Genomic DNA, 18,431 nt, shown 5'->3' on the forward strand with positions numbered 1-18,431 from the left:
GGGACTCTGCTGCCTGCCAGGGACAGCTCTCAGCCAGCCCTGGGAGCTGCTCCCAGCACTGGGGGACAAGGTCTGGGAGGAAGGAGACAGCTGATAAAGCTTGGAAGTGTTCTCCTTGTGTGGTGAGGATGCTGCATTGTTCAGGACTGCTCCCAGCCTCACATTTAACTCCAGAGTATTTCTAGGTAGATTACATAGGGAGCACAGTGAGGCAGGGGCTGCATGATAGGGAAATTCCTGATTTTATAATCTACTGCTCTGGGTTGCATAGATGGGAAATTGCATATAGATACTAATGTCTAAGTTCAGTTTGGAAAAAATATAATTTTTTTTTCTTAGATTTTAATAAAGCAGGCACTGACAGAAATTAGCGCAGGGTCCCTCACAGGCACAGTGCCACCAAGCTGGGCCGGGATATTTCAAGTCCTCTTCAAACTGAACTATTCCATAATTATTCCATGATTATTTATTTTACAGATCCCCATGCCAAGACACAGCAAATGTCCAACAGCAGCTCCATCAGCCACTTCCTCCTGCTGCCATTGGCAGACACGCGGCAGCTGCAGCTCCTGCACTTCTGCCTCTTCCTGGCCATCTCCCTGGCTGCCCTCCTGGCCAACGGCCTCATCATCAGCGCCGTAGCCTGCGGCCACCACCTGCACACCCCCATGTTCTTCTTCCTGCTCAACCTGGCCCTCACTGACATGGGCTCCATCTGCACCACTGTCCCCAAAGCCATGCACAATTCCCTCTGGAATACTAGGAACATCTCCTATGCAGGGTGTGCTGTACAGCTATTTCTGTTTATGTTCTTCATCTCAGCAGAGTTTTCCCTCCTGACCATCATGTGCTACGACCGCTACGTGTCCATCTGCAAACCCCTGCACTACGGGACCCTCCTGGGCAGCAGAGCTTGTGCCCACATGGCAGCAGCTGCCTGGGCCAGTGCCTTTCTCAATGCTCTGCTGCACACAGCCAATACATTTTCCCTGCCCCTGTGCCATGGCAATGCCCTGGGCCAGTTCTTCTGTGAAATACCACACATCCTCAAGCTCTCCTGTTCACACTCCAAACTCAGGGAACTCGGACTTTCTGTGGTTGGTGCTTGTATAACTATTGGTTGTTTTTTGTTCATGGTTTTCTCCTATGTGCAGATCTTCAGGGCTGTGCTGAGGATCCCCTCTGAGCAGGGACGGCACAAAGCCTTTTCCACCTGCCTCCCTCACCTGGCCGTGCTCTCCCTGTTTATCAGCACTGCAGCATTTTCCTACCTGAAGCCTCCCTCTGTTTCCTCTTCATCTCTGGATCTGGCACTGTCCATTCTGTACTCGATGGTGCCTCCAACCCTGAACCCCCTCATCTACAGCCTGAGGAACCAGGAGCTCAAGGCTGACCTGGGAAAACTGATGATTGTATCTTCAGAAGGAATAAACTCTCTTTTCTGCTGCAGAGCCTTCAGAATGTAACTCTTTACAATGTCAGCCTTTTTTCCCCTTTTTCCTTTTTTCCTAAGGTAACTTTTTCTATTTTTGTAATGTTTCTTACGAAATAACAAAGTGTTACTCTGCATTTCTACATGAATATCTACATTTCTTTTGAAACACAAAAACTTGCACGACATCTGTTTCTTGTGTATTTAAATAAATATAAGTGAATGCCCTGATCTGTGTGTCTAGGATGCTTCCCCATACCTTGTCTGTCTCTGCTGGGGCAGTGCCAGTGAGCTGAGGTAGAGGGAAGAGACTCCCAGCACAGCAGGACAGCCAGGGACAATGGCAGCAGGGTCTGGCTTTTCCCATGTCTGCTCTTCCCAACTTCACTCTCTCCGAAACTTTTGTGCAAACTCAAATGGCTCTGCAGGCAGGAGTGGCACTGCCTTCCAGCACATGGCATTTCTGCCTTTCCCAAAGCACAGGGCACATCTGGGCAGTGGGTTGTGGCCAGAGACACAAACACCTCCAGGGGTCACCCTCTGAGCTGCCTTCACAGTTTCCATGAGCACCAAAGAGAGAAATAAGTGCTCAGTCACAGGTGTCCAAGCAGGAGAAAGGGGATGTGAAGACCTAAATCTTTCTCTGGAAAAACGGGACATCCTGAATGGAATCTGAATGCTGGAACCCTCCTGCAGTGCCACCACAACACACCTGCTCCTTGCGCTCCAAATCTTCTTTTCAGGTCCAGTCTTCCTCTCTCATGTTCACAGGAGCATCCTGTGTGTGCTTCAGAGCTGCCGTCCTGGGGCAGATCCTGCCCAGCCTGGGCAGGCACAAGGTCTCTCCCCCTGCTCCTTTCACCTCCCCAGTGCCACTGTTTCCTGCAGCATCCTCAGCCTTGCCCAGCACAGCCCTCCTGAGACACTTTGACACAGCCCTTTCCTACATCCTCCTCATGCACCTGCTCAACTCCCTCAACAAAAGCAGAAACATCCAGGGCAGGGAGGCTCCAGGGAAAATGCTCAGGGCAGCCAAGGACTGCACAGAGAGATCATTGGAGTGAGGGCCTGTGGGCAGAAATCAGAGCTGCCTCCCTTCTGAACCACCCTGAGGACCTGGAGAGGGCTGTGCTGTGCTCTGGGCACTGACCTGGAACTGAGGGATGTGGAAAAGGCCTTTGGTGTCAGGGATGGTGACAAGGCTGGGCAGTGTCACTGTGAGACCTCTCTCAAACCCCTTGGAAAGGACAGAGCCATCCCAGAGGGTCTTGGGATTTTGGGAAGGGTAGACATGGAACCAATCTGCAAACAGGGCAGGGAGGGGCACTGAGACAGTCACAGACTGGTCAGGCTCAGCAGGGAAGGGCAGGTGGCAAATCCTCCTGCAGCCATTCCAGGCACTGGCAGCACAAGGCAGGGATTGCAGAACCCCCATGGGAGGGAAAAGAAGGGGATGTTGTGTGCCCAGACTTTAGCCAGGCCTGGGACATGGTCTGCTGTGCTCCCCTCAGAGCCAGATTGGAGAGAGCTGGGCTGCAGGAGAGGAACATGGGGTGGGTGAGGATTTGGCTGAACAATCAGGGTCAAATGTCATCCATGGCACAGAGTCCTCTTGGCAGCCACTCCCTGGTGACATCCCTCAGTGACCAGTCCTCGACCTCCAGTGTGGAACATTTCTATTATCTCTACAATGGCATGAAATGCACTTTCAATTCCTTTGTGGATGCTGCCAAATTGCAGGGAGTCTGTGACCAAACTCATCTAGTTAATGGTGACTGCAAAATGTAATTGGGCAAAATGACTGAGTTGGGTAAATTTCTCTTGCCATCAGGGGCCAATCAAGCAACAAGAAAAGGTAGAACTTATGTATCAGTTAAAAGGCAGTTCAATAGGGAAAAATCAAACCCAACCAAAAAATAAAAACAAAGCAAGACCAAGCCACAACAGCAAAAACTCCATGAACCAAGCAAGCACAAAAAGCAAAGGCTATACACAGAAGCAAAATAAATCCACAGGAAATCTCCTAGCAGCAGAAAATATTTAACCATGCTGTGGCAGGAGTGGATTCTGTATGTGTAGGTGCTGTTTTGAATAAAAATGTCTTAAAAAATGCATCACTTCCCTACGCCCCTTGCCCCCCACTACTCCCAGTTTATTGCTGATCGTGGTGTAACATGGAATGGAACATCCCTTGGGTCAGTCCAGCCCAGCTGTCCCATCCCTGTTCCCTCAGGAACACTTGCCCACCCCAAGCCCATGGGTTGGAGGGGCTTGCAGACTCGCCTCATGTGGGGCGAGCACTGTGACAAGGACAGGAGAACAGAACAACATTTACTCTTGTCAAGGACAGTACAACAGAACAGAACAGCCTTGGAGAAACAGATAAAGGATGTAACTGAGGCAAACAGAAGTCACACAAAATGCAAGGAGGATGCCAGCTCAGCTCTGCAAGGCTGACAAAACAGAAGTTCTACAAAACAACAATATTGCCCTTACTCAAAAGCGGGGATAGAGGAACAGCCACCTAAAAAGGACACTGAAGGATATTGAAGACAGACCCCAAAGAACCATAGAAAGACTTTCAATAAGGGGTGCAACTATGTCAAATAAAGTCGAAGGAAGTGGGAAAGCTAATAAATCACATCATCAATATGTCTGATAAAAACTCTGTTCATTCAATGTTCATTCAATGCTCTGGGCACTAAGATGGAGCAAGGATTGCCCAAGTGACCACTATGCTGTAATAAAGAATACCTGTTTTCAAATAGTCAAAATTGTGTTCAAAAGTTTCTATCCTGTGGATTTCAACATCAGTGCCATCCTTGACTCCATTATGGTTCTTGCAGTTTCACAATTGCCCCTTGGTTCCATGAGGCCCTGCTATATAACAGTGGACCCTTGGTTCCATTAAGGTCCGTACTGTCAAAATGGCCTCCTTCGTTCTGCACTGCCACAATGCTCTCCGTGGTTCCACAAGGCCTTGGTGTGTCACAACAGCCCCTTGGTTCCATGAACTGCCATAGTGTCACCACAGTCCCTTGGATCTGCAGTATCACAATGGACAATTGGTTAAAGCAGCCCTGCAGTGTCACTATGAATATTTGGTTCCATGGGTCCCCACAGTGTCACCATGGCCCCTTGGTTCCACGAGGTCTCACTGTATAACAATGGCCCCTCAGTTCCATGAGGTTTTGTACTGTCAACAGTGCTCTCCTTGGTTCTGTCATGTGAAAATGGCTGCTTGGTTCCAGAAGGTTCCTCAGTGTCACAGTGGTCTTCTTGGTTCCATGAGGCTCTGCAGTGTCACAGTGTCCCATAATTTCCATGAGCTTCTGTCCCATCAACCACGTCCTTTGCTCCAATGAGGGCCCGCAGTGTCACACTGGTCCCTTGGTTCCATGAGGTTCTGTGGTATCACCATGGTCTCCCTGGATCCACAGTATCACTATGGACCATTGGTCCCATGGGGCCCTGCTGTGTCACTGTGGCTCCTTGGTTCCATGAAGTGTCACTGTATAACAATGGAATCTTGGTCCCATGAAGTTCTGTAGTGTCACAATGGTCTCCTTGGTTCTGGACTCTAACAATGGACCCTTGGTTCCACGAGGTTCTGTACTGTCACAATGGTCTCCTTGGTTCCACGAGGCCTTGCTGTGTCACAATGGATCCTTGGTTCCATGAGCTTCCATGGTGTCACCATGGTCTCCTGGCATCTGCATTGTCACAATGGACAATTGATTCCATGGGACCCTGCTGTGTCACAATAAACCCTCAGTGCCATGAGGTTCTGGAGTGTCACAATGGTCTCCCAGGTTCAACAAGGTCCTGGACTGTCATAATGGCTGCTTGGTTCCATGAGCTTCCATAGTACCAACAATGATCTCCTTGTTTCTGCAGTGTCATAGTGGACCCTTGGTTCCAGAAGGTTCCTAAATGTCACTGGTCTCTAATGCAGGCCAGGGGTTTTACACATAGAAGCACAAACGGGATGGGACTGCTGTGGAACGTGTCTCAAGCTGCTTTACTATTATTTTTTCCTCCCAAGCATCAGTCTCATTACAATGTTGGGACAGCAGGAAGATTCCAGCAGCTCAGGTACTCAGCAACAGCCAGAGAACGTGATGTTACAACGCAGTTTGAAAGTTTTTTTGACCAATCACAAAAGCAAAAACATATTGACAGTAGTTCTATCCAACCACTATAAGTACACATATACCTTTGGTTAAAACAATGCTTGTTTATTTCAAATACAATACCTACTTGTAAGCCTTAAAATACAATGCACAGGGCACCATAATTAAACTTAGACCTTCCTAATATCTTGCTAGATATACTTTTCTGCAGCTTAGGGAGTCATTCTCGCCACGTGTTAATACACAAACCATTGTTCTATTTGTCCTTGCTTTCTATATTTCATATAATTCCTCTGCTGATATGCCTTATGCTTTCCACTTAGCTCTAATTGCAGTTGGCTGTCTCTGAGGCCTGCTTTTTCCAGCTTTCCCAAAACCCTCTGATTTTAAGGATTCCCACAGTCTCCTTGATTCCTTGTGGCCCTGCTGTGTCACCAGGGCCCCTTGGTTCCATCAGTTTCTGTGCTGTCAACAATGGTTCCTTTGTTCCAATGAGGGGCTGCAATGTCACACTCGACCTTGGGTTCCATGAAGTTCTTCAGTGTCACAGTGGCCCCTTGGATCCATGAGGTCCCACAGTGTCACCATGGTCACCTTGGATCTGCATTGTCACAATGGACCATTGGTTCCATGTGATATTGATGTGTCATTATGGTCTGCTGGGTTCCACGATTCCCCTTAGTGTCACAATGGAGCCTTGTTTCTGTGAGGCTCTGAAATGTCACAATTGTCTCCTTGCTTCCATGAAACCCTGCTGTGTCACAAGGCTCCCCTTGGTTCCATGAGGATACAAAAGCTTTGCATAAACATTGAGCAACATCTGCTTAACACACCTGGGAACATCTGTCTGCATTCAAAGGAGGGGTTAAAGGTGAGGGTGGTACCAGAAGTTCCATCTTCAACAGAGATCCAGGGAAAGGACAGAGAATTCAGCTGAAATATTCAGAGAATTCTGTTTAGAGAGATCATTTCTGGTCACACTGTCCCTCGTAGGAAGGTGACATCATTCCAGACAGCCTGGACTGAGCATGTGGTTCCTCAGTGGGGTTTCTTGTTCAAGAAATCTGCTCAGGCTTTTCCCTTCTTTCCTCACAAATAGGAAAATTTCTCCTGGGCCTGTGTGCAGGCAGAGCCCTGAGGAGAGCAGGTGGGACATGGTGCAATGGGCTGGGACAGCCAGCTGCAGAGCTCAGGGGACAAGGTTCTGCTGCAGGGCACAGGGATGTCAGTCCCAGGAGGGCGATGTCAGACATGGGGAGGCTGGGGGTGAGGAGCAGGTTGTCCAAACAGGGTCAGCCTGCAAGGGGCTCATTCTTGTGCATGCCCAGACCTCCTAAGGAAATATTCAGCATCAAGATCACTTGGGAAATGCTTCTATCAGCTCTTCTCTGAACTGTAATTTAAAACAAATACTCACTTGATTAAAGAAAAAAAGTGATGAGGCTCACTTTGAAATCTTCCTCCTTAACAGAATTCCAAACTGACTCCAAGCATCTGCACAAGCCCTGAAGTAAGACAAAGAGCTCTTGAAGACTTCTTCTATTTTAATCAGCTTCACAGTGGATTTGGGGCTGAGTCCAGGAGCCTCAGGCACTGAGAGGAGGTTGAAGAAGCTGCTCAAGGAGTCAGAAGCAAAACTCCAAGTCCCTTGGAGCATCACTGGCCCCACTGAGGGCAGGGAGTGCCAAAGGCTCCCCAGGGACTGGTGAGAGCAGATCCTTGAGGGCAGGATTGCAGGAGCCCGAGGCTGTGAGCAGGGAACTGCAATGCTGAGCAAGGCCTGGGCTGGCTGGAGGAAGCAGAAAGGCCAAGGCCTGAGCCCAGGCCTGGGCCAGCAGGGCCTGTCCCTCACGGGTGGCTCGGGGCTGTTGCTGGGGCAGTGGGATGGCAGGGGCAGCAAGGACAAATGTCATCAAGCTGCAAGCCCTGCCAGCCTCCTGAGGGAGGGCCGAGGCAGAAGCAAAGTGCAGCCCCTGCCAGGAAAGTTCCTTCTGTGGGGCTGCAGAGGCCCTGCCCGAGCCCAGGGCACAAAGGCCTGGGTGCCTCTGGCCCTGCCAGCCCTGCCCAGCCCTTGGCCATCTCTCCTGCAGGCTGTGCCCCCTGTGCGTGCTGCTCCTGTGCCCTGGCCGGCTGCACACGCCCATCTCGCTGTCCCCCCCAGCATTTCTCAGCCCAGCATTGCTGTGCCCTCCCTGGGCTCCCTGCACCCAGCGCTGCCGGCTCCTGGCACACAGAGCCATGGCATGGCCCAGCCTCACGCTGGGACACCTCGGGCACCAACATTCTGCCCTGGCAGGGACTTTTCTGCTTCCTCACCTCCAGGCTGAACCTTCCAGGCTGCACTTTGGGGAGGTTTCCTTCTCTTCCCACTCCAGAGGAAAGCTCTGTGTCCTGCTGTTCACAAAGAGAGAAGGGCTGGTGGGAGATGTGGTGGTCAGAGGCTGTTTGGGGTACAGTGACCATGAAATTATGGAGATTTTAAATATTCTCTGGAAGAAGGAGAGGCATCTACAAAACTTCTACATTGGACTTTGAGAGAATGGAATTTAGCCTATTCAGGATGCAGTTTTGGAGAGTACCAAATCAGTTACTGGTGTTTTTTAAGGGAAACAGCCTTTAAAAAGCAAGGTTTCCCAGGAAGGATGGAGAAAATTCAAGAAAGAAGTCTTGTAGGAGCTGCCTGTCCCTCCGTGCCAAAAAGTCAGATAGAAAGGAAAATGACTGGCCTAGTAGGGCATGGAGCTTTTCCTGAAACTCAGGGTTAAAAGCAGGTGAATCACCTTTGGACAGAGGGGGACAGGCAACTCAAGAAGTATTTCAGGATGTCGCTAAGTCATGCAGAAAGAAAACTAGAGAGGTGAAAGCTCTATTAGGATTTAACCTGGCTGCTTCTGTAAAGGATAACAAAAATGATTTTAGAAATACATTAATGGCAAAAGAAGGGAAAAGGAGAACCTCTATTGTTTATTAGGGGGGATATGGTTACCAAAGATGAGGAAAAGGCTGAGACACTTAACCCATTCATTGCCTCCGTTTTCAACAATAGGACAAGTTATCCTCAGGACAAGTGTTCTCCTGAGCTGGGAGATGGGGACAGGGAGCAGAACAGACCCCTGTAATCCAGGAGGAAGCAGCTGGGGACCTGCTGAGCCACTCAGATGCTCACTGGTGTCTCTGGCACCAGATGGGATCCATCCTAGGGGGATGAGGGAGCTGCTGGATGAGCTCCCCAAGCTGCTCTCCATCATTTCTCATCAGTGCTGGCTCAGCAGGGAGGTGCCAGAGGACTGGAGGTGCCAATGTGAGCCCATCCCCAAGACACTGGCCATCATCTTCTCCTGGCCTGTCAGGGTGAGTCAGGGCACTTGGGTGCCCCAAAAATAACCTGGATATCCCAAAAAATTATCTGGGTACACCTGGATACTGCCCAAAATCACCTGGATCCCTCCCAGAAATCACCTGGGTACACCTGGCTATCCCAAACAATCACCTGGGAACCCCTAAAAATCACCTGGGTACCCCACACAATCACCTGGATACACCTGGGTACTCCTTGGACACCTGGATCACCCAAAACCCCTGGGACCCCCAAAACTAGTGTCTCAAACATCCTCATTGCTTTGATTGGGTAAACCTGGTGCCACTAAACCTTATTGCTTTGAAAGGCTAGACCCACTGTCCAGAAATTCTTATTCATTTCAATGGCTTAGCTCTGGAGTCCTGTTTATCTCCATTTATCTCTACAAATCCCTCCCATTGGCCCCACTTTTGCTTCAGTGCTCCCAGTCACCCCAGTGTCCCTCCTTAGCCCTTCCCAGTGCTCCCAGTTTAAACAGTAACCCTTCCCAATCAAGCCCTATCAATGGGTAGACCTGGTGTCCCTAAAATCCTTTTGACTTCACAGGGGTAGACCTAGTGTCCTTCAATCCCTGTTGACTTCAGTGTAGACTTGATATCCCAGTATTTTTGCTGCTAAAAATACCCATTTTGGGCTCGAAATTCCCAGGTTACAGACTGAAAATGGAAATTTTTGGGCTTACCTGGAGGCACAGCTCCAGCATGGACAGCAGGTGAGGGATCAGGGATTCGGGATTGGCCTCCAGAAATTCATCCAGGATATCCAGAGCATGGGCACTGCGATCCTGGAGTGGAAATTCCCAGAATTCAGCCCAAGATTTCCTCCAAATTTTCCAAAATTTCATCATTTTAGGACCAAACTTCACCAAAAGCCATTTACTTTAATGGATAGACCAGGTGTCCCAAAATCCCTATTGACTTTAATGGGATAGACTTGGTGTCCATAAGTCCCTATTGATTTCATTAGTCATGTCTGATGCCAAAAAAATGTGTATTGGGAGATTGATATTACAAGAGATGAGGCAACTGAGAGACGTTGTAAAAGATGGTTTATGGCCTCATGGTGTCAGTCTCATAGAAGGGTGAGACATTCAAGGTATTACATCCAACACCAAACTATCAGAAGCTGCCTCATTCTTAGTTACAATGCTTTATGTATATTTTTTTAGCCAATCAAAGACTTCTGTGAAGTTTGCCAGCATCCTTTTACACCAATCATTAATTGCTTTCCTTCTCATGGCTTTGCCACAATGCTTCATTTTTCAACCAATCCTATAACACTTCACAAACCTACATTGATACATCTTAAACTTCTAATTAACTTTATAACAGGTTCTATTGCTAAGCTTTAAAATCTTTTATTATCTTAACATACTGCTTTGCTTACATAATACGTACTTCTGTTTGATTAAAACATATTTCTGCTTAAACTAAAAACTTATATTATTGTTTAAGATCTACTTTCCTTTTAATCATCTGATTGTCCAAGATTTCTCCAAGGTCTTAGGTCAAGCCTTGTATCCATCTCAATCTCTGAGCCTGTTTGCACAAGGCCCTGAGAGCTCTCTGTGCCTGCATTTCCCACACCACCTGTCATCTCTGCCTCCAATTTCCTGCTCACACTGGAACCTGGGGACACTTTCTCAGTTGTGTCCTTCAGTGGGACCCATGAGCAGTATCAGACACTTTGGAGTTCGATTCTGTCCAAATTCTTCAGAGGTTTCCTAGAAAACAACGTTTCTGCCTTGATTTCCCTCTGGTCTGGTCCAGTTCATTCAGAAGTTTTTCAACTCCATTTATGGAGAAATATGTCAAAGACCTTCTTAGAAATATCCATTCCCATTTTCAAGGATGTATTTTATTACTGTTCTCTTCAGAGCAGAGGTGATTGCAGCATTCTGTGATTGATATTTATGAGAAATGGATTTGTAAAGGATTCTCAAAGCCTGACTGAAAGCTCACACAGTCTTGTACATCTGGATGCAAACTCTGAGATAAGGTGTGCTGACTCAGAATGGCCCTGGAATAGAGAAGACATTGCTGAGAGAGAGATTGAACTAGAAACAAGTTTCAAACAATGGACTTGCAAAAAGAACATATATTTTGGAGAATTAGAACTGTGAAAGATGCATTGTGCCTAGAGTATGTGGAGTAAAATACTAGGTGATTGGTGTTAGGATTATTTGCTCCACTGTGTGGCAAAAGCTAATAAAATAAAAATCATTTATAAAGTATTGTAAACAGGAAATAAATTGGCTTTGAATAGAATGTCCTGGAGTTTCACCCTTCAAGGAGACTGATAATGAAAGAAAATCTTTTTAAAACACCTCTCAGTTGCCCAATCTCTGCAGAGCTGGGATTTTTCAACAGTGCTGAGTCCCTGGACATCATTCCCTGACAGAAAGCAGAAGGAAAACTTCTCGAGAACTCAAGGTCAGACTCAAACCCCAACGTTTCTAGAAATTTTAATGGATCCCAATGAGAGATATGACTGAGAAAGGTTCCAGTTAGAGCAGAACACTGGTGGCACTGATGACAGGTGGAGACAAGCAAGGGAAAGTTGTCTCTGATGCTGAGCACACCTGGATGTGTTTCAGGAATGCAAAGGGCCAAGGGCTGAGCCCCAGCCCCTGGCAAGGCAGATCCTGTCCCTCCCTTATTGCTCAGGGCTCTTCCCGGGCCACTGGGCTCTGGCCATGTGCAATGCCAAGGGCAGCACCATGGGGCGGCCCCTGCCAGGCTGCTGAGCAGGGACAAGGAGGCAATGAGGCCCCAGCACAGCAAGGCTCACTTGTCCCCTGCTGGCCTCAGGCCCAGGGCCAGCCTGCATGGCCCAAGTGCTGCAGGAGTTGGCTCTGTCAGGGCCTTTCAGCTGCTGCCCATCCCTGTGGCCTCTGCAGCCCAGGCTGTCCTACGGTGTCCATGCCCTGCGCCTCTGTCCCTGCAGGCTGTCGTCATCCCCCGGCTGCCCCACCTCGCTGGCCCCTTCCTTTGCTGACAGCTCTGCCTCCTGCCTGCCTCTGCCTGCACACACAAAGCCTTGGGCTGCTCCAGACTCCTTCTGGGGGATGTGTTGCATCACAGCCCTGCCCTTGGAGAGAAATTCCTTTCTCCTTGGGACCATTATGGACGTCCCCAGCTTCCCTTGACATTATTTTTTCTATCTCTGGCTGATTTCTACTATGGGAAAAGGATCAATCATCTCTTAAACCACTCTTCAGTCCTTTCCAGGGGTCTCCTACTCTGTCCTAAATCTACAGTTCACTGGGCACTCTGAGCTCCTTTGTCCCTATAGGGTATTGGTGTGCTTTCAGCCTCCAAACCCCACCTTGGGAGATCTCTGGGCTCTCTCTAAGGGGCTTGCAAATGAAAACCTTCTGCTCATTGTCTTAAGAAAATCACAAGGGGGCAAGGTAGCCAGACATGTCTGTACTGGCTACTTTTGTCTGGGCACATTCCTTGGATAGATGGAATTTTGGAGGTAGAATCCCAGTTTTGGCTTTTGACACCTAGGTAAGAAGGGCAGTTCTTTTCCACTGGAAGGGAAGCACTGAGCCCCAGTGTTTGGTGGTAGATGAGAGACAGCCATCAAGAGGCCAAGGCCAGCCAGATGAGACAATACTGGCAGATTTTGTCTGAGATCTATCCTTGGATAGATGGAATTTTAGAGGTGGAATATCAGTTTCAGACATGGTTGTCTGAAGAAGAAGGATGGTTCTGTTCCATGGGAAGGAAAGCACAGAACACTGGTGTTTCAGGAGGAGATAAAAGGTGGCCATCAGAGGCCAAAGGCAGTCAGACTTCTCTGTTCTGGCAGCTTTTGTCTGAAAGCAACCCTTGAATATAGGGAATTATGGAGGTGGAATACCACATTTAGCTATTTCTGTGTACATAAGAAAGACGATTATTTTCTATAGGAAGGAAAGCACAGAGCCCAAGTGTTTGAAAGGCAGAAGAGGCCACTAGTCGTTCATGGGAGGCCAAGACAGCCAGACCTGTTTGTCCTGGCAGCTTTCATGACGGAGAAATCCTTGGATATACAGAATATTGGGGGCTGAGTCTCAATTTTGACCTTGTACACCTTGATGAAAAGGATGGTTCTTTTCCATTGGAAGGAAAGCAATGAGCTACAGTGTTTCAAAAGCAGCTAAGAGGCAGCCACCAAGAGGCCAAATGCATCCAGACCTGTCTGTCCTGGCAGCTTTCACGTGGGAGCAATCCTTGGATGTATGGAGTTCTGGAGGTGGAATCCCGGCTTTGACCATGAACGCCTGCTTGAGATGGATTTTTTTTTTTCCTATAGGAAAGAAAAGCATGAAGCCCAAATGTTTTGGAAGAAGATGAGAGGTGGCCATCCTTAGGCCAAGCCTGACCTGTCTCTCCTGACACCTTTCATCTGGGGGCTATCCTTGGATGTAGGGAATTTTGGAGGTGGAATCTCAATTTCGGCTGTGGGGGCCTGGAATGGAAGAAGAGTTCTTTTCATTAGGAAGGAACGCACAGACTGCCAGTGTTTCAAAAGGCAGACAAGAGCCAGTCCTCAGGAAGCCAAGGCTAGCCAGACTTGTCAGCCATGGTAAATTTTTGTATGGGAGCTGTCCTTGGATATAGGGAGTTCTGGAGGTGGATTCCCAATTTTGGCCATGGGCACCTGGATGTCAAGGTGTTTTTTTTCCTGTAGTCAAGAAAAGCACGTGGTCCCAGTGTTTCAAAGGTAGATGAGAGGTGGCCCCAGGGTGGCCAAACCAGCCAGATTTCATCTGGGAACAATCTTGGCATATAAGGAAATTTAGAGGAGGAATCCCAATTTTGCCGATGGACACCTGGAGGAGAAGGACAGTTCTTTTCCACAGGAAGGAAAGCACAGAGCCCCAGTGCTTCAGAGCAGCCCTCAACATGCCAATATCAGCCAGACCTGTCAGGAGGCCCAGCCAGCCAGACCTGTTCCATGCTCCCTTGGTTACATGGGCCCCACAGTGCCACAATGTTCTTGATTCCATGAGTCCCTGTATTGTCACAATATTCTCCTTGCTTCTGTAGTGTCACAATGGCCCCTTGCTTCCATAAGTTCTTGCAGTGTCACCATGGCCCCAGGGATCCTTGCTGTGTCACAATGGCTCCTTGGTTCTCTGGGCCCCACAGCTTCATCACTGACCCTTGGTTCCCTTGGGGTCCTGAGATTCACAATGCCCCCCCTATTCCATGAGTCACCAGAGTGTCACAATGGTCTCTTTGGTTCCATGAGGTTCCGCGGTGTCCCCATGGTCGCTGTCAGAGGCTGGATGAGATCAATGTCCCAGACACCTGGGGATGAGCTGTCAATCAGTCACACAGTGGGCTGGTGCTGACCCAGGCTCTGATTGCCCCAGCAATCACAAGTCCCACCTGGGGGAGGCCCACGAAGGCCCAGGGGCTTAAAACACGGAGCAGGCGCTCAGCCCATGGTCCATACCCTGCCTTCTCCTGGGGTCTGTGTCTCACCCACACTGGAACCCCAGGGGTTGGGAGCCATGTGTGTGTCTGTCTATAGAACTTCTGTCAAACTGCCTCTCTTTCCTCTCCTTCTAGTGTTCTTTATATGGAACAAGTCGGGGTACCTCAACAATTTAAGTGTTTAAAGATTTCTAAGGTTAAATAAGTTAAGTTAATGAAGTTCCTGCTATGACAAGTGTTTTATGTTGAATTGGAGGTTGTATTAATACAATCCTTTTCCAAAGTTCCTTGATTTTCTCTATTTGCCAGTAAAATTTTGTGTCATTTTGACCTTGTGATAAATGAGATTCGTGCTAATTAAGTTGTAACTATATTTACAAAATTTTATTTAGATCAATAGAAGACAATTGTTACAGAGTGAGGGGGGAGATGGGTGAGACAGGGCAAAGGACATCTTCCAGATGTTGGGAGTTGTAGAAGAAGGAGGTTGGAAGAAAGTCAAACAAGAATAGTAGAAAGACGTAGGTCTGACAAGCAGCATCAAGAAATAGAAAGTTTTGACATCTGCTCAGTCACACAGGGCGCCTGCGCTACCTGCAGGTCACACCTCGGTCACTGAGGAAGACGATGAGCCTTCATCAGAAATAAGACCCTCAAAAGGATGAGAGACCCCCTAACCCATTAGTAGAGCATGCACCATACACATAGTGATGTAGATTTTAGGAATAGAAACTAGGAGTTTTCTAGAAACTTCTGTAGCCTACAGTATATAAGTGGGATTGTTAGCCTGGATGCTTTGGTACATGAGGAATGGCGAGCCCTCCCCAGTCAGTTTTGTTTATGTTTTATACCAACCTCAATTATACTAAATTACTGCCAAATTCTGTATAATCTTAAATATATGCACTTTGATTGTTTCATCTCCAATACTTTAATTCTCATCTCCAATACTTTGATTGTATTCCTTTTGTTACTATTAAAAACTTACTATTAAATTTAATCTTGTTGCTTGATAAATTGGAAAAATAGAACATCATTCATAACAACTTGGTGCCGAAACCTGGGAACTCCAGTCCAAGTGAAGAGTGGCTAGTTTTGGGAAGGAGCTCCCCACCAGTTGTTAAGGTGGTCCCAAGGCTAGACCAGGCTCTCTTGGAGAAGGAGTTCCAAATTAAAATAAATCATAAGCAAAAGAAGCTCGCTACAAGGAGCTGTGCCAGAAGAAGGCTCCGGTGGGAACGCCGGCAGAAAGGGAAAGGTGACCGTAAAACGCCTTGTGCACAAGAGCCCTGTGTGAAAACGGGGCTGTGTGAGCACCACGGGGTTGGGTAAAGGGGGCGGCTGTGTGCTTGTGTGTGAGTGAGGAATGTCTGAAAGGGGAGAGCGAGTGAATACCCCGGGAGGGACCAGGAGGGAAAGTCCCAGCCCGAGAACTCACGAGAAAAGTCTTTGAGAAGGGAGCTGATGCTCGGAAGAAGTGATTTAAGAAGGGAGTGAATGAGTCAGGTTCAACTATCTGTTGGGAGGATAATAGATGGAAGTTTTGGTACGTGATTAAGAAAGGATTGTGGAGAATGGCCAGGAAGAGAGGTTGGAGAGAGAATAAAAGGAAAAGAAGGAATTAGGTGGGAAACAAGTGGTTGGCAAAAGAAGTGAGATAGTGAATATTAAGCGAAGGAGTTGAACTGCAGAACGAGTGAGAGTGAGCAAAGGAAATGTTGCCGCCAGAGATGGGTCAGAGGAAAAGTAAAATCTCCGACCCAGGGGTTGTGAAGTGTGAGAAAAATTCACAAGAACCCGGTGTGCCTGGAAACCGAGAGGAGGTTTCCAAGAAAGGGGAGCGAGATTCCTCAAGACAGCCCCCTGGGGATAGTGTTACAATACTAAAGTACAAGGGAATCCCAAAGAGAAAAAAAAAAGTAAGCAGAAAATTATAGAGTACTGTATGTTTGAGTGGACAAAAGAAAAGATTTGTGCAAATAATTTGTACTGGCCAGAGTTTAAATCATTTGAGGATTAGATTTGTCAGGTTTTAAATCTATATATGAGTTTAAAACAACGTTTTAATTAAGAAGAAAGTGAATATGCTGCTTTGTGGCTTCCAAAAAGTGTGGGGGGGGTAAATTTATAGTTCAAAGGCAAAAAAAAAAAAAGAAGGTTATTCGTTATACCCTTTGCAAACTAAAGGACAGGCAGCAAGAAGGGACTGGCTAAAGCCATGGGAATCGTTAAATCACCTCCCACACCCATACAGACAGCCTGGCCAGCCTGTCCAGCCCTTGGTTCCCGATGCACCCCCTATTCAGGACGAGCCAGTAGCACACAGAACTAGAGGCAGAAGGGAACAAGAGGAAGAAAGTGACAAAGAGGGCGAGGAAGCAGGAAGGGAAGATAGATTATACCCTCTTAGAGAGGTTCCAATGGCAAATCTGGCCCCAGGACAGGGACCTATTGGTTACGTGAGTGTTCCCCTGAATACTAGGAACTTTAGGAAATTTAAGAAAGAAATGAGCAGGATGCCAGAAGATCATATTGAGGTAGCAAAGAATTAGGACTGAATATTTACACCTGAGCGGAATTGCAGTCTATTTTAGAAATCTTGTTTACAGTGGAAGAGAGAAATGATTAGATAGTCAGGAATACAGGCTTAGAATAGAGATCATTAGAAGCCAAACCAAAGAGATCAGAAATGGCCTATGGCAGATCCAAATTGTAATAATCAGGAGGTAGAACATAGGCAAAATATGAGAGATTTCAGGTAAATGATTATCCAAGGTATTCAGGAAGCAATGCCCAGAGGACAAAATATAGGGAAATCTCTGAGTGAGCACCAAGAGAAAGATGAATGCCTGGCAGAATGGTTAAAGAGACTAAAAAAAAAAAAGGATTTGCAGTTATACTCAAGCATAGACCCTGATACACCAGCAGGGCAGGTCCTTTTGAAAACACAATTTGTAGCTAAGTCTTGGGGGGGGGACATCAGGAAAAAGTTAGAAAAATTGGAAGATTAGCAGGATAGGAGCTTCAGGAGTTGTTAAAGGAAGCACAAGAAGCGTATGTTCAGAGAGATGAGGAAAAGAAAATTAAAGCCAGGATTCTAATAACAGCAATCCAAGAAATACAAGCAGCCACAAACACAAAGAATTTATCAGAAAAGAATAAAAAGAAGAAAGAAAAATCAGGTCCTGCTTCTGAGGACACAAGACCTATGTGCTTTTCTTGTCACAAAAAAGAACATTTACAAAATTTTTTTCCTGCTTCTAGGGGTACAGGACACATTTGTTTCTATTGTCATTAAAAAAAAAAAAAAATTAATTCAAGAAAACTAAGGAGGGGTCAGGGGCTCATTTATTTAATATGAACCAAAATACCAGAAGACCCCTTGATAAAGCTGAAAGTAGATTCTCAAAATGAAGAAATCATATTTTTAGTAGACACAAGGACTTTGTTTTAGTTTAAGGTAAATTTAGAAAGAAACTTTTGCATAAAATTTTTCTGGGAAACAAATTTAAGCAATCTCTTTTTTAATTAGTTAGAAAAAAAAAAATTCCTCAAAGAAAAGTAGGAAAAAAAAATATTTATTTAACAGTTTTATTTAAATAAATAAAACTATTTATTTAAAACACTTTCCAGTATAAAAATAAACAATATTAAACAACAAAACTTCTTATTGTTTCAAAAAGATGACAGATTCAAAAGAAGTTTTTTTTGTAACTTGCAGCTTAACTTACTTAGTCTGGTATCAGTTCCTTCGGTGCTGGGAAATGCCTTGGCCCAGGCGAGGCTTGGTGGGCTACAGTGTGAGCTTCCAGTGCTTTCTTGGGTTTTCAGTCCAGAGCAAGATTGAATAATTCAAGAACATAAAAAAAAAAAAAAAAAAAGGAACTTTTTTACTTTAATTGGTTAGAAAAAAAAAATTAACCCAAAAGCAAAAGAGAGTTCTCTCCCTCTGTCCACTTCAGACAACTAAGTCTGTGAGTAGGAATGTGGGGGAGTCATTGTAGTTTCTGATAACTAATTCTGCACTTTTTCTCCCCTCTTTCACTCCTGGAATCAGTCTTGAAGCTGCAGAATTC

General features: G+C 46.7%; 1 protein-coding gene across 1 annotated transcript; it reads left to right on the top strand.

Moving 5' to 3' along the window:
- The first annotated feature begins 500 nt into the window (after positions 1 to 500).
- LOC148218822 (olfactory receptor 14A16-like) lies at positions 501 to 2,496 on the top strand. The gene is made up of 3 exons (XM_088157772.1): positions 501 to 1,412; positions 1,736 to 1,799; positions 2,321 to 2,496. The coding sequence occupies exons 1-3, from the start codon at positions 501 to 503 to the stop codon at positions 2,494 to 2,496; spliced, it is 1,152 nt and encodes a 383-aa protein (XP_088013898.1).
- The last annotated feature ends 15,935 nt before the right edge of the window (positions 2,497 to 18,431 follow it).

The sequence above is a fragment of the Sturnus vulgaris genome, unplaced genomic scaffold, assembly GCF_052056855.1.
Source record: "Sturnus vulgaris isolate bStuVul1 unplaced genomic scaffold, bStuVul1.hap1 Scaffold_157, whole genome shotgun sequence".
Lineage (NCBI taxonomy): Eukaryota > Metazoa > Chordata > Aves > Passeriformes > Sturnidae > Sturnus > Sturnus vulgaris.

Coding starts and splice junctions, on each gene's coding strand:
- LOC148218822 (XM_088157772.1), top strand. CDS start 501: ATGTCCAACAGCAGCTCCATCAGCCACTTCCTCCTGCTGCCATTGGCA. Junction 1,413..1,735: donor ACCTGGGAAAACTGATGATT/GTATCTTCAGAA, acceptor GCTGAGGTAGAG/GGAAGAGACTCCCAGCACAG. Junction 1,800..2,320: donor CAGGGTCTGGCTTTTCCCAT/GTCTGCTCTTCC, acceptor TGTTTCCTGCAG/CATCCTCAGCCTTGCCCAGC.